This window comes from Vitis vinifera, chromosome 13 (assembly GCF_030704535.1).
Source record: "Vitis vinifera cultivar Pinot Noir 40024 chromosome 13, ASM3070453v1".
Classification (NCBI taxonomy): Eukaryota; Viridiplantae; Streptophyta; class Magnoliopsida; order Vitales; family Vitaceae; genus Vitis; species Vitis vinifera.
Genome location: NC_081817.1, coordinates 20,448,716 through 20,468,181, shown reverse-complemented (window position 1 = coordinate 20,468,181; position 19,466 = coordinate 20,448,716). Strand labels below are relative to the sequence as shown.

Genomic DNA, 19,466 nt, shown 5'->3' with positions numbered 1-19,466 from the left:
ATTATGGTAAAAAATGTCAAATAAAAATATGAATTTAAGAATAAATTAATTGTTTGTACTTATTACTTAAAGTTGTTTTTTATTTTATATCATTAAGTTATTTTATTAAACATGTTTAATTTATTTAATGACTTAAATTAAGTTATTAATTTATTTAATGACCCATATCGAATACATTTGGCTAGTAGGCCTGGAGTCAAGAATATTGCTATCATATGTTTTATGTATTAAGGTGCCAAGAATAATTCACCACAAAATATATGATAAGTTGATAAGTATAGGATACAATCTAAAAATGCACTTGATTTCATCATCTAAATAAATGCTCTTGGCAAAATGGATCATCCTAGCTGAAACCAGAGCACAAGCCGCCATGGACAGGAGGCAACGGAGAAACCCTTCTGCTTCTTCTTCTGCCTTTTCATCTCCAGCTTCATCCTCATCGCGTTTCCGCTCAGAGAAATTCTCCTCGAATCCCCCAAAAACTAGTAACTCCCTGGAGGATGCTCACCAATTGAAAAGCAAATGTGGGAAGCCACAAAGACCAGAGCAAGAGGAGGAAGAAAAGCAAGATCCGAACAATCTTCTCTCCTTAGTTGGAACTTGCCCCTTCATGTGCCCTGGTAAAAATGCGTGCTTATTTTTCCATTTTTTTAAATTCTATTTTCCTGTTATTCTGTGTTTGGTTTCCGAGAAATTGGAGGAAAACAGTAGAAAAGAGAAGTGAATCTGGAGTTTGTGTCATTTTTGTGGCTTTTACATAAATTTTACAAATAAAATTGATATTTCCCCCCCTTTATTAGATACCAATCTGCAGAAGATGTAGGAATCCCAAAAAAAAAATTCGCTTTTGCCTTTACTTCCCCCAAATCTTTCATAATGGAAAATGGACTTACCACCTCTTTTATCACTTTTCCTTTACCATGTCAGGTTTACATGTAATCAAACACTGTATTTGGAGTAGAGCACTTATCCTAATGTCAAATGGTGTTGAAAACTTGAATTACTGGATCTTAAGACTCCAGAAGAAATTTGATTGTTTATGATTATTGCTCCATGAGAAGGGAAAGGGATTTCTTTTGTTTTTGCTCACATATATGGCCAAATTGATTTATCTCCTTCTCATACGAACAAAATAAGGACATTTCTTGTCTTGCTGCCTTTTATGCCACCGGTTCCACATGCTGATGTGACAACCCTTGTGCTATTCTGTACAAATGGTAGGAAAATTCTGGTAAGACTGGTGGCCAGCCTATCATGTTCAGAGAATAAATTCAATGTATATCTGGAATTCACTCTATATCAGTATAGGGTGTTGATATTGATTATAAATGACTAAATTCAATTTATTATCCTTACATTAGGGAGTGCTAAAAGGATGCAAATTGTTCATGTTATACCCAAAGACATACAAGTGATGCTAGAGATTTTCACAATGTAGATAATCATAGAGTAGAGATGAACACTATGGAGTCTTTTGGCATGTGTTCATTCCATGTATGGGAACATGCTTTGGAAGATTATGTTTCCTCCTCCCTCCCCTCCCCTCCCCTCCCCTCCCCAAAGTTAATACTATGTTGTCATGGCAAGAACTTTGGTGACATGCTTCTGAGTGGAATAGCCTCCTAGAAGTCCATTTATGTGGCAGTTGGCAAGTTCTTCTAGTCAATGAGAACTTTGTGACTATCTGATTGTTGTACTAATCATCATCAGATTTTTTTTTAAGTTCAAGTTGCAAATAGCCTTTCACAGTTGAAGGTAGCAATGAAGAGGCCTGTTGAAATAATTATTTCTTCTGCTTGAATGGATTAAAATCAGATACCACACCTTCAGCCTAGAAAACTATGGACTTTCCTATGTACCTGCAATTGGCTGAATACTGGTGTGACACTGACCAAAGGCTCTCTGATGCTGTTATTAATTTCCTGAGCAAATAAGAGAAAACAGAGAGGTCATAATGTGAATCAGTTACCTCTTGAGTAGGGATGAAGGCTTTTTATAACTTTTTACTTTCTGGTTAGGCCTTGGAAGCACTTCTGTGAACCATGATTTTGTACTGTAAAATTAGATGGGATGGATAGGTCACCTTAACTCTACTTTTGGAAGTGATTGGGGAGCGCATGACTGTATGAATATTGATGTGTTCTCCCCACACAGAGCCCAACTTCTTTTTGAACTAGGAAGCATGAAGGGTGGGTGGATGTGGGCTGAGGAAGGAAGATTTGACTTGTGTGCCGCAGGCCTGCGGTACCAATTTGTTCCAGAACTTGATAAGGCCCATAAACTGGTAGGCAAGTTTCATTATTTGGTCACCACTGAATTTTGGCAGTATGGCCACAAGGAAGGTAGGAAGGAGAGGGAGAAGAGAAAACCCCAATTGCCAATTGCAAGCTTCCGGTTGGCACAGTGCTCATTGCTGACATTTTCATTTGATTTTGACCTCGCAACAGATACAGCTTAACATGATGGACCAGTTTTTCACAATCTTGTGATTCATTACCCAACTTCTAGTAACAGTTTCTCAGCAGATGACTCACCCATGACAGGCTGATGATGTCTGCACACAACTTGAAAGGTATTCATGCCAAGGTGTGAAAGGTCATATTGTGACACCATTTTGCCTATTCCAGAAAATGTAACAAATGTATGGCTGGTTCTTGACCAAAAAATGCTGGCATTGGTCACCAAGTGCTAGGGTGATTCTTGACAAAAAATCTTCGTATTGTTCAGAACAATGATTTACAACTTCAGATTGGCCATCCAGTTAACGATGATAAGCACTTGTTTTACAAAGTTCAGTGTCATAAAAGCAAAATAATTTTGTCAACAAATATGCAGATAACTTTATCATAATTACTACTTATGGAAGTTAAGGATAAGTTGGGTAATGTGAGAAAGTTTTGGTCAGAGGATATGAGGATAACTTTGTTGCAATTGCTAAGCTACACCTCCTAGGACTACTAGCAGAAAAGTATGAGCAACAGAACAAATTTACAGTCCATCCCCATTAGCTGCATGGAGAGGTTGGGCTTATTGCTGCTATGGTGGAGGTCACCTTCTTGTAAACTTTGAAATCTGCGAATGAAGAGGCAGATTTCTTAGAGGAATGGGTAGGATTCAGCTTGTGGTAGATATTGAGCTTATTGCCTCTATGGTGGGCGTCACTTTCGAGTGGACTCCAAGCCCCCCAAATGACAGGGGGGTGGGGAGGATGGGGGTGGTGGGGGGCCAATTCTAATTTCATGTCTTCTCAATGTGGATTTGAGGTTTAACGAGATTTTTGGGAAATCATTAAGGTTAAAAGTAATCGAAAGAGTGTGTCTGTGGAGAGCAAGAGGGGGAAATGTTTGGTTCCCAGCTAGGGTTGCTTCATCCGACCGTTAATCTCACAGCAAACACCGACGGAGCGTTATTGTTGGAGGCTTCCAGGTACTCTGATCAATTCTCTTGTTCTTTTTTTTCTTTGGGGAAGCGGGAAACCTCTCTTTCTTCTACTCCTTCTGGGTGGGATGGGGAAGGTGTTGCCATTGCCAGGGTTTCCGATCGGGGCAGTGGTTTAGAAGCCGTAGGGGGAGCTGTTATGGGCCTGTTAAGGATGATATTGGCGGATGGGAGGGAGGCCGAGGTCTTGGATTTGGCGGGTAGGGAGTCTGGGACTTTCGAGGAGGCGTCAGAGGGGGTTTCGAAAAGGGTCTCCCAAGAGGATGAGGAAGAGAGGGACGAAGAGGGGGAACTGTGTTGGCATTCTAGTAGCTTGGTTAAGTTCAGCCGCTATCTTGGAATGCCGATGGAGGGCTTCGAAGGGGAAATTTTGTTTTTGCTTAAAAGAATAAAAGAGAGGAAATTTCAAAAAGGAAAGTTGAATGGCAGAAAAAGGAAAAAATTGGAGTCGTCAAAATTCGAAATAGAATTGAGAAAGTTGGAATGGATAGTGAATTATCTTGGAGGAGGAGAAGAGGGGGGGGGAAGTATGAGCAGGTCTAAATGAAGCTCCAACTGCTCACTTGGAATGTAAGAGGGGCCAATAATTGTGATAAAAGGAAGGTGATCAAAGCTTTGATAAAGAAGAATAGGGTGGATCTGGTTTGCCTATAGGAAACCAAGATTTAGGAAATGTCAATGGGCATTATCCGTAGCTAAGGAGTGGGAAGATTCCTTGAATGGGGAGATGTAGATTCAAGGGGCACAGCTGGAGGTATAGTGGTGTTTTGGGATAACAGGGTGTTGGATTTGGTTGACCTTCAAAAAGGATTGTTCTCTATTTCTTGCACTTTTAAGAGCTGCGAGGATGGTTTCATATGGATGTTTACAGGGGTTTATGGCCCAACGTTGAGGAGGAATAGGGAGAGTTTTTGGGAGGAGTTGGGGGCCATTAAGGGGCTTTGGAATGGGTTGTGGTGTGTTGTAGGGGATTTTAATGCCATTCTAAGTCCGGAAGAGCGCAACAGAGGAGGGAGATTGAATTCAAACATGAGAAGGTTCTCAGAAGTTATAGAAGATCTAGAGTTAAAGGATCTGCCTATGGTTGGGGGTCCTTTTACTTGGATTGGAGGGCTGAATAACCAGTCTTTTTCAAGGCTAGATCGTTTTTTGGTTAATGAGGGGTGGGATAGTCATTTTGGTGATGCGAGGCAGTTTGTTCTACTAAGACCTGTGTCCGATCACTTTCCGGTTCTTCTGGACGGAGGGGGCCTGAGAAGAGGCCCTTCCCCGTTTAGATTTGAGAATATGTGGCTGAAAGTGGAAGGTGTTAAGGACCTTTTGAAGCATTGGTGGGAGGAAGGTAGCTTCAGTGGATCCCCAAGTTTTATCTTGGCCGAAAAACTAAAATTTATGAAGGCTAAGCTGAAGAAGTGGAACAAAAACACATTTGGTAGGGTTGAATATAGAAAGAATTTGGCTTTGGAGCAGGTGGAGTTTTGGCATACCAAGGAGAAAATTAGTAGACTGTCGTTGGAAGAGCTGGAAGCTAGAAAAGAAGCGAGGGAAGATTATAAAAAATGGGTCTTACTTGAAAAAATCACGTGGAGGCAAAAATCTAGGGAAGTGTGGTTGAAAGAAGGGGATAGAAATACCGGTTTTTTCCACAACGCCAATGCTCACAGGAGGAGGAATAATGTGGACAGAATTAAGATTAATGGAGCCTGGCTTACGGAGGTGAATGGAATTAGGGAAGGGATTGCCAATGCTTTTAGGTTGTTGCTGTCCAATCCGGGGGAATGGCGCCCTTCTGTTTTCGGGCTATAGTTTGAGACTTTGGAGCCTTTGGACGCTAGTGCCTTGGAGATTCATTTTTCTGAAGAGGTCTTCGATGCACTATTGGGCTATAATGGGGATAAAGCCCCGGGGCCAGATGGATTCTCTATGACCTTTTGGCAATTTGCTTGGGATTTCGTGAAGGCTGATGTGATGTGTTTCTTCAAGGAGTTCTATCAAAATGGCAAATTTGTTAAAAGCCTAAATGCAACTTTTATGGTCCTAATCCCAAAAAAAGCAGGGGTTGAAGCCTTAGGGGATTTTAGGCCTATAAGCTTGGTGGGAAGCTTGTACAAGTGGCTGGCCAAGGTCTTAGCCAATAGGCTAAAAAAGGTGGTTGGAAAGGTGGTCTCCAAGGCTCAAGGGGCGTTTGTGGAAGGTAGACAAATCCTAGATGCAGTGTTGATAGCTAATGAAGCCATTGATTCGGTTCTCAAGAATAATGAGAGTGGCATTTTGTGCAAACTGGATATAGAGAAGGCGTATGATAACGTGGACTGGACTTTTATTCTCACAGTCATGCAGAAAATGGGTTTTGGGGAAAAATGGATCAGGTGGATTAAGTGGTGCATATCCACTGCAAGTTTCTCCGTGTTGGTCAATGGAACCCCTACGGGTTTCTTCCAAAGCTCTAGGGGTTTGAGACAAGGCGATCCCCTTTCCCCTTATCTCTTTGTGATAGTTATGGAGGTCTTTAGTGCTTTTCTTGAAAGGGCTGTAGAGGGAGGTTTCTTATTGGGTTGTAGGGTGAAGGGTAGGAGTGAAGAAGGGGTCCTAATTTCTCACTTGTTGTTTGCTGATGATACATTGGTGTTCTGTAAACCTTCACAAGATCAATTGACTTATCTCAGTTGGTTACTTATGTGGTTTGAGGCCGTTTCGGGATTGAGAATAAATTTGGAAAAAAGTGAACTCATTCCAGTAGGGAGGGTAGAGAATATGGATGATCTTGCTTGGGAATTTGGTTGTAGATTGGGTAGCCTTCCAACCACCTATTTGGGGATGCCCTTGGATGCTCCTTTTAAGTCAGTTACAGTTTGGGATGGTGTGGAAGAGCGCTTCTGAAGAAGGTTAGCCATGTGGAAGAGACAATATTTATCCAAGGGAGGAGGGCGACTCTTATTCGAAGCACGTTATCGAATTTACCCATCTATCTCATGTCATTGTTGTGCTTACCAAGCTCAGTCAGACGGAGATTAGAGAAAATCCAAAGGGACTTCCTTTGGGGTGGGGGCAATTTGGAGCGAAAGCCTCATTTAGTAAGATGGGAGTTGGTGTGTTTAAGTAAGAAGAAAGGAGGTTTGGGGGTCAAATGCCTTTCCATTCTCAACAAGGCTCTTCTTGCTAAATGGAATTGGCGTTTCGCAAATGAGAGAGAAGCTTTGTGGAATCAAGTGATTAGAGGGAAGTATGGAGAAGATAGAGGGGGTTGGTGCTCTCGGGAAGTGAGAGAGGCTCATGGTATGGGGTTATGGAAAGGAAAAAGGATGGATAGGGAGTTGGTGAGCGATAGGATGGTTTTCATTGTTAGTAATGGGAGGAGGGTGAGATTTTGGAGGGATAGATGGTGCAGGGATTCTCCTTTGTGTATATCTTTTCCTTCTCTTTTTGATTTGACTGTTGAGAAGGAAGCGTGGGTGGCAGATTTTTGGGATCCTTTGGCTGAGGGGGGTTGGGGGGTGGGGGAGGGGGTTTGGAACCCCTATTTTTTAAGAGCTTTCAATGATTGGGAGGTAGAGGAGGCGGAAAGATTTTTGGAGAGGCTTCATGGTAAAAGAGTTATTGAGGATGTGGAGGATATAGTGTCCTGGACTGAAACTAAGAGTGGTAAATTCTCGGTCAAGTCTCTCTATGTTGCCCTTGAAGCGGGTTGTTCATCTCTGTTTCCTTCAAGCTATATTTGGAATGTGAATGTGCAGCCCAAGATTAGTTTCTTTGCCTGGGAGGCTACGTGGGGCAAAGCCTTAACCTTGGATATGGTCCAGAAAAGAGGACGGGCATTGGCAAATAGATACTTTATGTGTCTTGAGAAAGAGGAGACCATAAACCATCTGCTCCTTCATTGTTCAAGAACAAGGGTGTTAGGGGATCTACTTTTTACCTTATTTGGGGTGTCTTGGGTATTGCCTTCTTCAGTTAGAGAGACCCTTCTAAGCTGGAATGGTTTTTTCGTGGGCAAAAAACGCAAAAAGGCGTGGAGAGCTGCTCCTCTTCACATTTTCTGGACGGTTTGGAAGGCGAGGAATAGATTGGCTTTCAAGGATGATATGTTGTCAATTCAGCGACTGAAACACTCTTTTATCCTTTCTTTTTGGTCCGATACTAAGTTGTTCATAGATGATTGCCCTCTAACTATATCTAATTTTATTGATTGGTTGGGCTCTAAGTAGGATTGGGTTGTTGGGCTATCTTTGTTTTTTAGCCTTGTTGGAGGCGGGTGTATAGGTATTATATACCTTGAGTCGCTTTTTTAGCGTTTCTTTTATATATGAAATCTTATTTACTTATCAAAAAAAAAAAAATGTAATTGAAGACTTTCACATTAATGAGGTAATAAATAACCACTGATACTTCTTCACCCCAAAGTTCCTTCACAAAAATTTGGCAAGTGAAGAACTATTTCGGAGTTGTGAAGCACCAATTCCAGCTTCATTATCTTGATCTTCAGAAAGAGGGATCCAACTTGATTTGGGATTTTATACCTGTCAACCCAGTCACTAATTTTTAGGAGAATACTTCCAATTTACCATTGGGTTGCTTTAGAAAGTTTCTTAATAGTGCCATCTCTCTAGCTTAAGGGGCTTTTGTTAATGGAAGGCAAATACTAGATGTGGTTATCATTAGTAATGAAATCCTAGACAAATACTAGATGTGGTTGTCATTAGTAATGAAATCCTAGATGAAAAATTCTGTTCTAAGGACGAAGGGATGGTTTTTAAAATAGGTTTTGAGGAAGTTTGTGATCACATAGATTGGGGTTTCATGTATGATACATACTTTGAATAGGGAAGGCCTTGAACCTGGATGGCACAAAGGGACTGGATATTTTGAGGTTGTTTTTCAAACTGCAGGCTCTTTAATGGTGTTATTGAAGCTGAGTGTTTAGCACTCGAGGAAGATTCGGACATGGTTGTTTGCCTGGATGTAATGAACCTCCATATTGAAGGGGATTCCTTTGTTATTGTCTCAGAACCTTCTTTGAAGGCAAAGGTCCTTAGTGGATTGCTCATCAGATGGGGTGGCTTCATAATCATGCTAGAGACATTGCTTGTTCTTCTCTATTGAGGCCCAGATCAGCTAGCCAGGTGCATGGCTATATTTTTCTTATAGGGATGCTAATATCTGAAAATTTTTATTGAGAACACTTACTGCTCTTTGATTGGTTTGAGGCATGGAGCGGCTTTTCTGTTCTCTTCTTGCCATAAATGCATATCATCCCTCTTTTTGATCTTGTTTAACTCAATAAATTCTCATTTGTTATAAAAAAGAGATATTATGTTACATGATGGAAGGACTTTATTCTGTTATGGAATATGCAAAACCTAGATCTATTGGCTAGAGCTATACAGTAGGTTGTTGGGCTGTTCAGCATTGTCTCTTTTTTGGATAGGTTTGGCCAATGCCCCTTGATGTTACTTTTTGGTAATGTAATTTTCTTTGATTTTTCTTGAAAATTCCTCATTTTTCAAGCTTGCTTGTATATCTTTCCTGCTTCCATTAATGATTGTTTGATTCCTTACTAAAATAAATAACAAATTATGATGCAAAAGGATTACGTTTATGGAAAATTTTGAGATTTTCACCAGATTAGAGTCTCTGAAGCTGGTACTTGTCTTGACACAGATAATAGGAATCGTTTTCCCCCCAAACTACATAAGACATGTCTGCTACTTGGTAATGTTCCATTGGCAGTTATAAACTCTCCTGTCAAAAGTGAATCTGTTGTAGCATTCCAAATGGTGTAGTGTCGTACATAGATTGGTAATTGAGGACTTTATTATGGATTTTGTCCTGTTCTGGTTGTGCCAACAAGTTCTATCCTGTTCTTTGTCTTGCTGATTTGGGTGGTTGTGCATCATGATCCTACAGCTGTATAATTATGCTTCAGGAGCATAGTTATTCTGGTTTTACCATCCAGATGATGGTACTAAAGTATTTGTATTCTAGATTGCACAACTCCTTATATGGGATATTTTTGCACCAAATGCTTAGTGATCAAGAGAACTCTCATATTAAACACAGTCATCTTCTATTAAACTAAATTCCTTAAGTATGCAGTCTCACAACTACATCATACCATTCTTTTCCTTTTTTCTTCCTTTCTTGCTATTACAGGTTGGTTGCCACTAATATAGTAGAAAGCAAATTACACGACCCTGCTTCCATAAGACCTTTCTTATTCCATAGGTTGAAATAGAAAAAACACTTGATGGGACTAATGTTTCTTTTTGCAACCAAGCAAATTAAAATGTTTTGAAACCCATGCTGCCATGATCGTAGGTAATTTGCATTTTATATGTCTACTCCTTTCTATTTACCATAATGATGCATGCATCTAGTCAAATTGTGTATTTCTTATGCTTGTATTTATTTCCTGATGAGTTTATTCTGACTCTTTGATCAGGATTTCTGCAATCACATTGCTTGCTATTGAATTTTCAATGGCTTAATATGAATTATTAATAAAGATGTTGTTTAATTATTTCAGCAGCTTATACTTGGTAATTTCTTTTAACAACTCTTATCTCTGATGTTCATTTGTAATAAATAGCTGGAGAAAGGGCCCAACGTGAACGCCTTCGGGACTTGGCTGTGTTTGAGAGGTTACATGGAAATCCTGGGAAAACATCTCCAAGCCTTGCTGTCAAAAAGGTAAACCCTACATCTCATTCCTCTATACCGCATCTTAGCTTCTCATCTTGCATCGGACAATGATACTCTTATTGAATCATCTTTACCATATCAGCCATCAACATGTGCACTTATTGAGCGCTAATTCAGGCACTTATACTTGTGCTTTTGTTTTGTTTTGTTTTATCTTGTCTTGCTTTGTTTTGGAGGTGATTGTGTTGGATGACCTATATCTGTGTTAGACACCAAAGCCTATCTTAATGCTACTGTAAAGTAAGACTATGCTAATAAGCTATTGATCTGTTACAGGGTTTATGCCAAACTGATTTTTTAGTTTCTCTAGTAGAAAACTTGTTTTTTCCCCTGTTATATTGGTGCTATTGTTGGATTTGTGTTTGTTGTTGATCAAGCATTTGCTGAAACTTTTTTTTTTTTTTTCCTTTGCTTCTTGACGTGCAAAGCATTATTGTTTGAATTTTAATGATCCCATTTGATTCACTATTCAATATTTTTATTTGATATTACATCTATCTCATTTGTTTTCTTTTCTTAGTTTGTTTGGTTTTTTTTTTTTTTTTTTTGAATTTGTGACATTTGAATTTGATGGAGCCACCATTAATTTATTTTTCCTTATTATTGTGGGGTGTGCTTTATTTTGTTGTACTATTATTGTCATGTAACTTTTCTTTTTTGTTTTGTTTAATCTATTGTTCCTATGAGCATTAAATGCTTCTAAAATGTATGGAACAGGCTAAACCTTTCTATAGTTTTTTTAAAAAAAACTCATTTATTATCTATTTTCTTGTGCTCAAAAAATTATATTTTTTTAGTAAAATTGAAAATTTAGGGAGCTCTTAGGCCTCAGCAACTCAACCCCTTGAGGGTTTAGGCCTATCATAGCAAGATGTAAACCCCCTTGCCTCTTATGCTTTTACCTTATGAAACTATACCAAGAAACAAACACCACAACTCCCTGCTGCCATCAAAGGATACTTCAAAGTTTGCTTCAAATCAATCTTAAGGCTAATTATCATAGGCTTGTCATCATGTCACTAAAATTGGTATTGTAACCAAAGTCCTATTGCGAAATCTTCAAGTTGCAGCTCCTCTTTTTCTGTTGGCTCTTGTATTGTTAGGTGGCCGCAACCTGTTGCTTTTCTTATGCTTTATGAACTACTCCAGTTAAAATAATGCTCCAAGTAGATGCTTTTTGGATCTTGACTCTAGCAAGAGGCTTATATTGCAAATTTTTTTGTGGAGGCCTAGATAGGTTAACTAGGAAGACAATAGCTTGCTTAAGAGGATTGCCACCTCTCCTTTTGGGTTTGTAAAAATTTTGGTTCTCCCTTGACCTTAGGAGTCCTGTGGTTTCAATTTTGGATGTGCTCTAGGTTGTAGCCTGTGTTATGCTTTCTAAATGGTAATCTTCTTCTTGTTTTAGCTGGGATGCTTTTGTTTATTTTGCTCGTTTGCTTTCTTTGTTTCTTTATTGTGGCTGTAGGATCACCAATCAACTTTTTATTCTCTGCAAAAACTGTTTATGTTTCATAATGAAAAAGGAAAAAACAAAGGCAAGTTAGCCTAGAATAGGTTTCATCTTGTTTCTTCTTTTACCATTAGTGTGGATTCGAACTCAGGAAGAGGCCTTCAAACAAGTGGCATTTGTGTTTTTTAAACATATATCTTTATTCAATCATTAGTAAGTGTTTGCTGTCTTGTCTGTTCTTTTGGTTGTTTTTGTCTTTGTCAAAGTGTATAATTGTAATATCCCACACCGTATAGAGGAAAAAGTTCCTAGCGCTATATATGTATGAACTTCTTTTAATCTTGTTGATTCGTTTTTAAGCCGCGAGGGTCGCTTAGGCTCAAAGCAAATAATATCCACACAACTGGGAGTAGGTTGTTACAAATGGTATCAAAGTCAATCCTCGACCTCGGTAGGAGAGTTTGCTTGGCCTAAAATGGGTGTTCGTTTATTTGACCCTACAATCCTGTGGGACACAATAAGGACGTTGTGTCTGCATGAGAGGGTGATTGTAATATCCTACATTACATAGGAGAAAAAGTTCCTAATGTTATATATATATATATATATATATATATATATATATATATATATATATATATATATATATATATTCCTCTTAACCTTGTACACATATTTTAAAGTCATGAAGGCCACTTAAGCATAGGATGGATAATATCTATACGGTTGGCTGCAGGTTGTTACAATAATTACTTTTGATTTTCCTTTCATATGTTTAATTGCATAATATTATTATAGCAAAATATTAATCTATCATAATGCAACGTCTTGTAAAGCTTATGTTGGGTCTCATGATTTGATCTCTTGTCATTTTTATTATTATGATTCAACATCATCTTAGCTTATAATCATTTATACACTTGATGCATGAGAAATGAAGATGCCATAAATTGTAGGATCTTTTTCTCCAATTTGTTCCTTGATATTTTATAATGCCATGAAATGTCTATATTTTGATGCAGAAAGCCGTTCACCCTCCATCTCTCTCACTAGTTTTGCAGAACCATTGCCACTAAGCACATGCAGGCATCAGATGTGCGGCCACTTCCAGTGTTGGAAGAGACTTTGAACTACCTATTAAACCTGTTGGATGCCACGGAACATCCTTTTGACGTGGTTCATGATTTCGTCTTTGATAGGACAAGATCAATAAGACAAGATCTTAGCATGCAGAATATCGTTAATGATCAAACAATTCATATGTTTGAAGAAATGGTATGAATTTCTTGAAACATAATCTCAATTACCTTTTTTTCTAAGCATTCATCTCCTCAACATACAATAAGTTAGCCAACCCATTGCTAAACACTCTCCTAGTTGGAGAAAATAATCAAAGTATACAAGAGATAAAATGTTGAATAATTGAGTCATTATCCTCTCCTTTTGCTTTATTGAATAAGATAATTTATTCAGTGGAGTCCAAATGAGGTGAAACTGTGATCACACAACTTGAAGCCTACTTTACAATGGATAAATGAATGGTCTGATTCTGAATCTTTCTTGGCACATTAGTTATTATCCAATCCATTCTAATTAAATTATCCACTATTAAGTGTCTATTTCCAGTCACCCTCTAAGTTATGAAAGACCCATAGAACCAAAGCAACTCACACCACCTGTGATAGGAATTGGTGCTCTCTTCCATAATGTCAAGTTTTCCAGTACACTTGCTGACTTTGTAGAATATGCCTACAAAAAGGGCTGCCACCTCCTAATTCCCAATCATAGAAGTTTCTTAACCATATTTCAAAAGTTGTATTTCCTGTTCCCTCTCTTAAAGTTTTTTAAACCTATATATCTTTATCCTAGTAATTCGGAAAAATGAGGAAATTATTTAACAAGAACTCCATCAATTTGTTCCTCAAAATTTTATATAGTTTCTCTCTCTCACTTTTGATTCAAATTCTTAAAGCAAAGGAACAAATTCATGGCCAGTAACATTTTTAGCCAAGCAATAGAATGCACAACAAGCATGCATATGAATGAATTGTGTTTTTTGATGATAATAGATCAAATATTTTAATCTCATCCTAAAACCTTTGAGTTAGCTAAAAGCCGCATCTTATGTTCTGACTTGTGGTTTGTTTCATAATATAGGTGAAATTTCATATTATATCCCACCACAAGCTTCGCAGTTGTAGCAGCAAGCGAAGTTTTTCTTCAGTTCATTACCTCAATATGGAGCAGCTGAAAAAGTGTCTGATATCTCTATATGCTCTGTACAAAGAAAATCGAAATTCAAATTCTATTTACAAGAATGAACCTGAGTTCTACTCATTTCACGTTCTTCTTCATCTTGGCTCTAACAGCCAACCATTGGTGGATACTTGCTTCCATTGTTTGTTTGAGTTCATCTTTTTCAGTATCTCTTGCTGCCTTGTATTGGTTTCTGAATATGTTACTATTTCTGTTCTGAAGGGAGAGTCACTCTCTTTATGGTTGGGTCGTGTACCTTCTCTCATTTTGAAGTCAAAGGAAATGTGTTTTGCTCGGAGACTTTTAAGGTGACCACAAAGCTATTATAGATTCGACTTGCATTTAAATTGTTTATATTCATTTTACATTTAACTCAATGTAGAGTGGTTCTGTTTTCCAATCGATTTTTTTCTCTTCTTTTAGTACCCAATGTTAAAAATTTTGTTTTCATGAACTGAAAGATCTGTCTTTTCTTGTAACAGATTATTTCGGATGGGCAATTATAAGCGTTTCCTTTGTACTACAACAACTGAGGCATCTTATTTACAGTACTACATAATTGAACCTTACATCAATGAGGTTGCTTAAATATGTTGATTTTGCTAGATTTTTCAGTTTGAAAAATATATGCTTCTTTATTGATTTATTGTTTTCCAATTTCATTTATGAGAATATATCTAAAATCTAGACTTGAGTACTTATGCTTTTAGGTTTTATTTTTCTTTCATTTTTGTTAGTAGTTGTACTTCATTATTCTTAAATTTCTCACCAGTTGTTTCTTTATGTGGTTTATTGCTCCTCACTTTCTTCATTCATCTGAAGTGTTCAAATTCAATTTGCTTGTTTCATAAACCAGGTCTTATTTAGAAGTTCTTCTCAATTCCCTTTTTTAGTGCTTCTAAAAGACATGCCTGATTTATATACATTTTTGTTGGTTTTCTTTTGACCGTAAAAGGTTCGAGCATTGGCATTGTCATGTGTAAATTATTGTGGCTACAAACTTCATCCGTATCCAATTGCACACTTGTCCAAACTCTTGATGATGAAGGTATGATTGCATTTACTAGCATTAAATTGCTAAAATTTGTCATCCAAAGTTCCAATATCTTTTGAACCTTAAAGACTTCATTTGCATTTTTGTAGGAATTAGATGTGGAATCATTTTGCAATGCTTGTGGTCTTGAGACCAGCACTGATGAACGGGGAAATAAGTTCTTATCAACCAAGCAAACAAACTTCCATTATCCCAAGGAAGTCTTTCCAAGCTATTGCCTTTTGGGTTTGGAACACTTTTAGAGGTAACAATCAATTGGAACTAGTTACTCTTTCAAACTTCTTATTGTACAAATATAACTTGCATGTGCAACCATTTCTGATCCCATAATTTCAAGAATTTATGACACCTTCTAGTGGTTAGTTTTTTTGGGAATAGAGTAAAGCAATCTATTCACTCCCAGAAACTATCGTCAAAGGAACAGTAGATAACCCCGCAAGACCAAATTTATGTGTGTGCATGGAGATGCATGTTTTCTACATCCCAATCATGCAGTGTTGTGCCAAATGGAATAATAGCAACTGATGATAAGTGGTATTTCTAAAATCTTCTAAGAGTATTCCATCTATTGTAATATTGTTTTCTCAAAATTGTCTTTGAGTCTTATGTGTAAATATTAGAGTTGACCTCTTGTAAGCTATCAACTGATGTTGTAACTTAACTTGAAAGGGAAATTCTATAAATTTAGCCTTGGTTTGGCTCTTGGAAAGCAAAGAAAAATTAGGTTAATAGTGAGTTGATTTCTTCCCTTCCCATGGATGTAAGCACATTCTTGAATCATGTTAATTATTTTTTGGTTTATTTTGTTGTTTTGTTGTTTATTGTTCAATTGTCTCCGCATAACAAGTGGTATCAGAGCTGTTTCCAACACAACAGATGATTCCTGTGCTAACACAAAGTTTGAGGCTAAATGGAAGATGGTAAAAGTTTCTAGAATATTTCCCTATGACAACTACCAATAAAGGATGTACTTAATAGGAAGTTCATAAGGTGTTACATGGCAAGTTGAACAAAACCAATAGCTAGAGATATCTGAAATATTTGGGGCCACTGATCCAACAATAGCAGAGAATAACACAAGAAGAGACCCTCTAATCACCATTTTTGCTTTGATTCTTCTCTACAAAGCATCATCTCCTTTATACAAAAAGACAACCCATTGCTGAGCCCACATTATTCTCTACATATCCCAAAAAAGCCCTCCAAATTTTAGGGCATGGTGCTCTTTTTAGGGGTATTTTGGTACTAAATTTGTGGTAGTCTCTCAAATACCTAAACTACCCTCCAGATTTTAAGGCATGGCCCACTCTTTGAGGTGGTATTTTGGGTACTAATTTTTGTTAGGAGAGGTTTTGGTGTGGAAACTGGAGGGCTTTACACACGTTGCATGTATTTTCTTTTGCATGCATTACACATAGATTGGAGTTTATGCAGTTACTCACTTTTTGTTCGTCCAACAATACTGTAGTGCCACGTCACCATATGATGGGCTCTTTAGTCTTTTCAAACCCAAAAAAAACACCAAAAAAAAAAAAAAAACTAATACTAAAAGGATTGCTAACTAGCTATGTGAAGACGAACCTCTATAGCTAGCTTCTTAGAGGGACCATGATCGCTTAGGCCAAGGAAGTTTAAGGTGATAATATGTTTGTGATGCCCTTAGATGTTTTAGGCACACGTGCGTTACATTAATGTATTCAATGAGTCTCTAACCTTTATTGACAGGTCCGAGTAATCTTTGAAATTTCATTGTGATGGGAAGGTTCCATGTGAACAACACTTGCACATGGGTTAGTCAATCTTAAGAGACGGGGGAAGCTCATCTAACAGCACACAATGTGCGAGCTTTGAAAGGCAATCAGGTTAACATTTCTGAATTGGGACATGACAGCGGACAACAATATTAGGTAGTCCAAAGATGTCGTTATATTAATTGTTATCAATATTTTTATTTATTCAATAGAGATTGAGGATTAAAAAAATACCACAAAAATTAGAAAAAACAAAATTAATTACATGGCTTACATTTCAAATATTTAATAAAATATTGTATGAAAGTTGAATATCATACACTATTAAATAGTTGGATTCTCTTCTTTAATTTTTTTAATTGTCTCATCCTATTAAATTACTCATCTAATATTAATTTATTTTAAAGGTAAAATTAATTATATTGTAAAAAACTTTTAACTGACCAGAGTTTGTGCACAACATCTAATATATACTTAAATATAATCCTCCAACTAAGAAATGAAATCAAAACTTAAAAATCATTTATATATATAGATATATGTTATCAAGTTTAGGTAGTGAAGCAATTAATGTGGTATAAAATTAATGCCAAAACTTTTGATTGTTCCTTCACATTCTCCACAACCAAACAAAGGATATAAGAAAAATAAAGAAAGAAATTTAGGGTAGTTTGATTTTTGTTCTCATCTTGTTGTGAAGTTAATAGAGGAATGCTTGGGTTGGTGCTCGATAGTTAAGTGATAGCAGGGTATAATGATTCTTCCAATCGTGTAAATATTATTTGTTTTAATTTCAATGGATCATCGTCACTTTAAATTGCATCCACATGGTTAAGAGCAACTCATATGTATATAATATCATGAATTTCTTCTTATTCGATATGGAATATCAAATTAGGTATCTTTCAATTTTAGGTATTGTGTAAGTGTTTCAACTCAAATGACTTGGCTTAATGTATACTCAAAGCCTTGACAAAGGAACGTATATGTAATAAAGTGAAAATTAAACCTTGTCGCCCTTCTATCTCTGGTATGAAACACAAGTCCATTATCCCTTAAACATGTGCAAAAAAAGATATACACCTCTGATACATTAATTAAAATAAACGATAGAAAAAGAGACTTTATATATCCATGTACATAATTTGATTAGATTTGTTATATATAGAGAGAAAAAAAACTGTTTAGATTAAGGATCTCATTAATTAATACCTAGAAAATATAAAAGAATAAGAAAAGATTAGAAGGTGTGAATCATAAGATAAGACTACATTTTTTAATTAGATTCATCGAAAGATGGCATATTGTATGAACATTTTTACTCTATATATAAAAACTTATATTATGGTTGAGATATATTAATTTGTCATATTTTTGGACATTTAAAGTAATGAGCAATTACACTAAATTAAATTATTGACCTTATTAATCAATACCTCAAGAGTATAAAATAGTAATAAATGAATAATACAAACTTCATCGAAATATTTTTATAAGCACATTACGTAAATATTCTTATTTAATAAAAGTTTATATGTCATTAAATGAATAGAGAATTTTAACATTTATTGCAGTGCTAAGTAGAGGAGATCCTATTTTTAAGCTGTTGATTAAGGCTTATTTGATAAAACTTAATATTTATTACTTAATAATTTAAGTTGACTTTAAGTTATATTATATTTAAGTTATTTACGTAAAATTTATTATTTAATATTTACTTTAAGTATTAAAGTTATTTGATAAAGTTAATTTAAAAATCATTTTAAATTATCAAATTGTCATATTTACCTTCATTAATTTGGTAACTAGATGCAGATAAATGAAACAAAAAAAAAAATTTGAGATTAAGAATAAGTTAATTACTTTGATTTAACACTTAAAAGTAACTTTAAGATATAATATTAAGTTATTTTATCAAATATATTTAATCTACTTAATAATTAAATTAAGTTATTAAGTTAATGAATGATTACCAAACACCCTATAAGACCCAAAAAATCGAATGAGTTTTAATAGTTTTTAGGATGGGCATGACTAGGTGGTGGTTCAATGCTGATTAATCATAATTCAATCAAGGCAAAATATGTAACAAATACATGTCAAACTGCACCATCCAAATGGGCGCCAAGAACGTTACATTTGACAAATGCCATTACACCTCTACAGCTAGCAATTATTTTGATCACATAAAAAATGGCAAAAAAGTGTGTTGTACTTCATCTTGAAGCTCATTAACTTCATCTTAATTTGATCCGAATTGCAGAAACATGTGAAACTCCATGAATCTATGGTGCTATGGTGGCCTACGTTCATATAACTGGGGACACTTTGGTTTACACTACAATGACCCCAAACAGGGTTTGTAGAGACTTTATCAAGATCACTAGCTTCAAAAGACTAAGGAAAGAAACATGTTCTCAATGAAAACTTGGAGTCAAATTGCAGATAAAGACCTAAAACTCCCACTTAATGTGTTTGAGGAATTGTTGTTTCATGGGGATAAGCTGTTTGGTTTGTACGTGTCTCCTTGGTGATACTTAGAGATCGGTGAAGTATACGTATCCTTTGTGATCTGGTTTGTATATGGGCAGATGAATGTTGATGCCAGGTTCATATATGTTTCTGATATATATCACCCTGGAAGGATCTAGATCAAGGGGATGAGTTTCAAAAGCTTGAGTAGGTTTAAGATGTTCCGAGAATTGGTGAGCATGATATATATCAATACGATATTGCAGAAGACAACAGAGCTTCTGAAATTAATATGTCAGGTTCAATAGTAGGAAATCTTATCAGCTGTCACTTACTGTAA

General features: G+C 36.5%; 1 protein-coding gene across 6 annotated transcripts; it reads left to right on the top strand.

The window, feature by feature from the left end:
- The first annotated feature begins 277 nt into the window (after positions 1 to 277).
- Positions 278 to 19,456, top strand: LOC100852523 (SAC3 family protein C). 6 transcript variants are annotated; one of them, XM_010647172.3, is made up of 9 exons: positions 286 to 623; positions 10,028 to 10,128; positions 12,647 to 12,868; positions 13,751 to 13,972; positions 14,072 to 14,157; positions 14,332 to 14,428; positions 14,805 to 14,897; positions 14,993 to 15,147; positions 18,918 to 19,456. In XM_010647172.3, exons 1-8 carry the CDS (start codon positions 323 to 325, stop codon positions 15,143 to 15,145), a joined length of 1,275 nt encoding a protein of 424 aa, XP_010645474.1. In that variant the 5' UTR covers positions 286 to 322; the 3' UTR covers positions 15,146 to 15,147; positions 18,918 to 19,456. The 6 variants fall into 6 exon arrangements, 5 of the variants coding, with proteins under 5 accessions (XP_059597742.1, XP_059597741.1, XP_010645474.1 ...); XM_059741758.1 differs by having other exon boundaries at positions 283 to 623; positions 13,751 to 14,157; XM_059741760.1 differs by lacking the exon at positions 18,918 to 19,456 and having other exon boundaries at positions 300 to 623; positions 14,993 to 15,265.
- Positions 19,457 to 19,466: the final 10 nt, after the last annotated feature.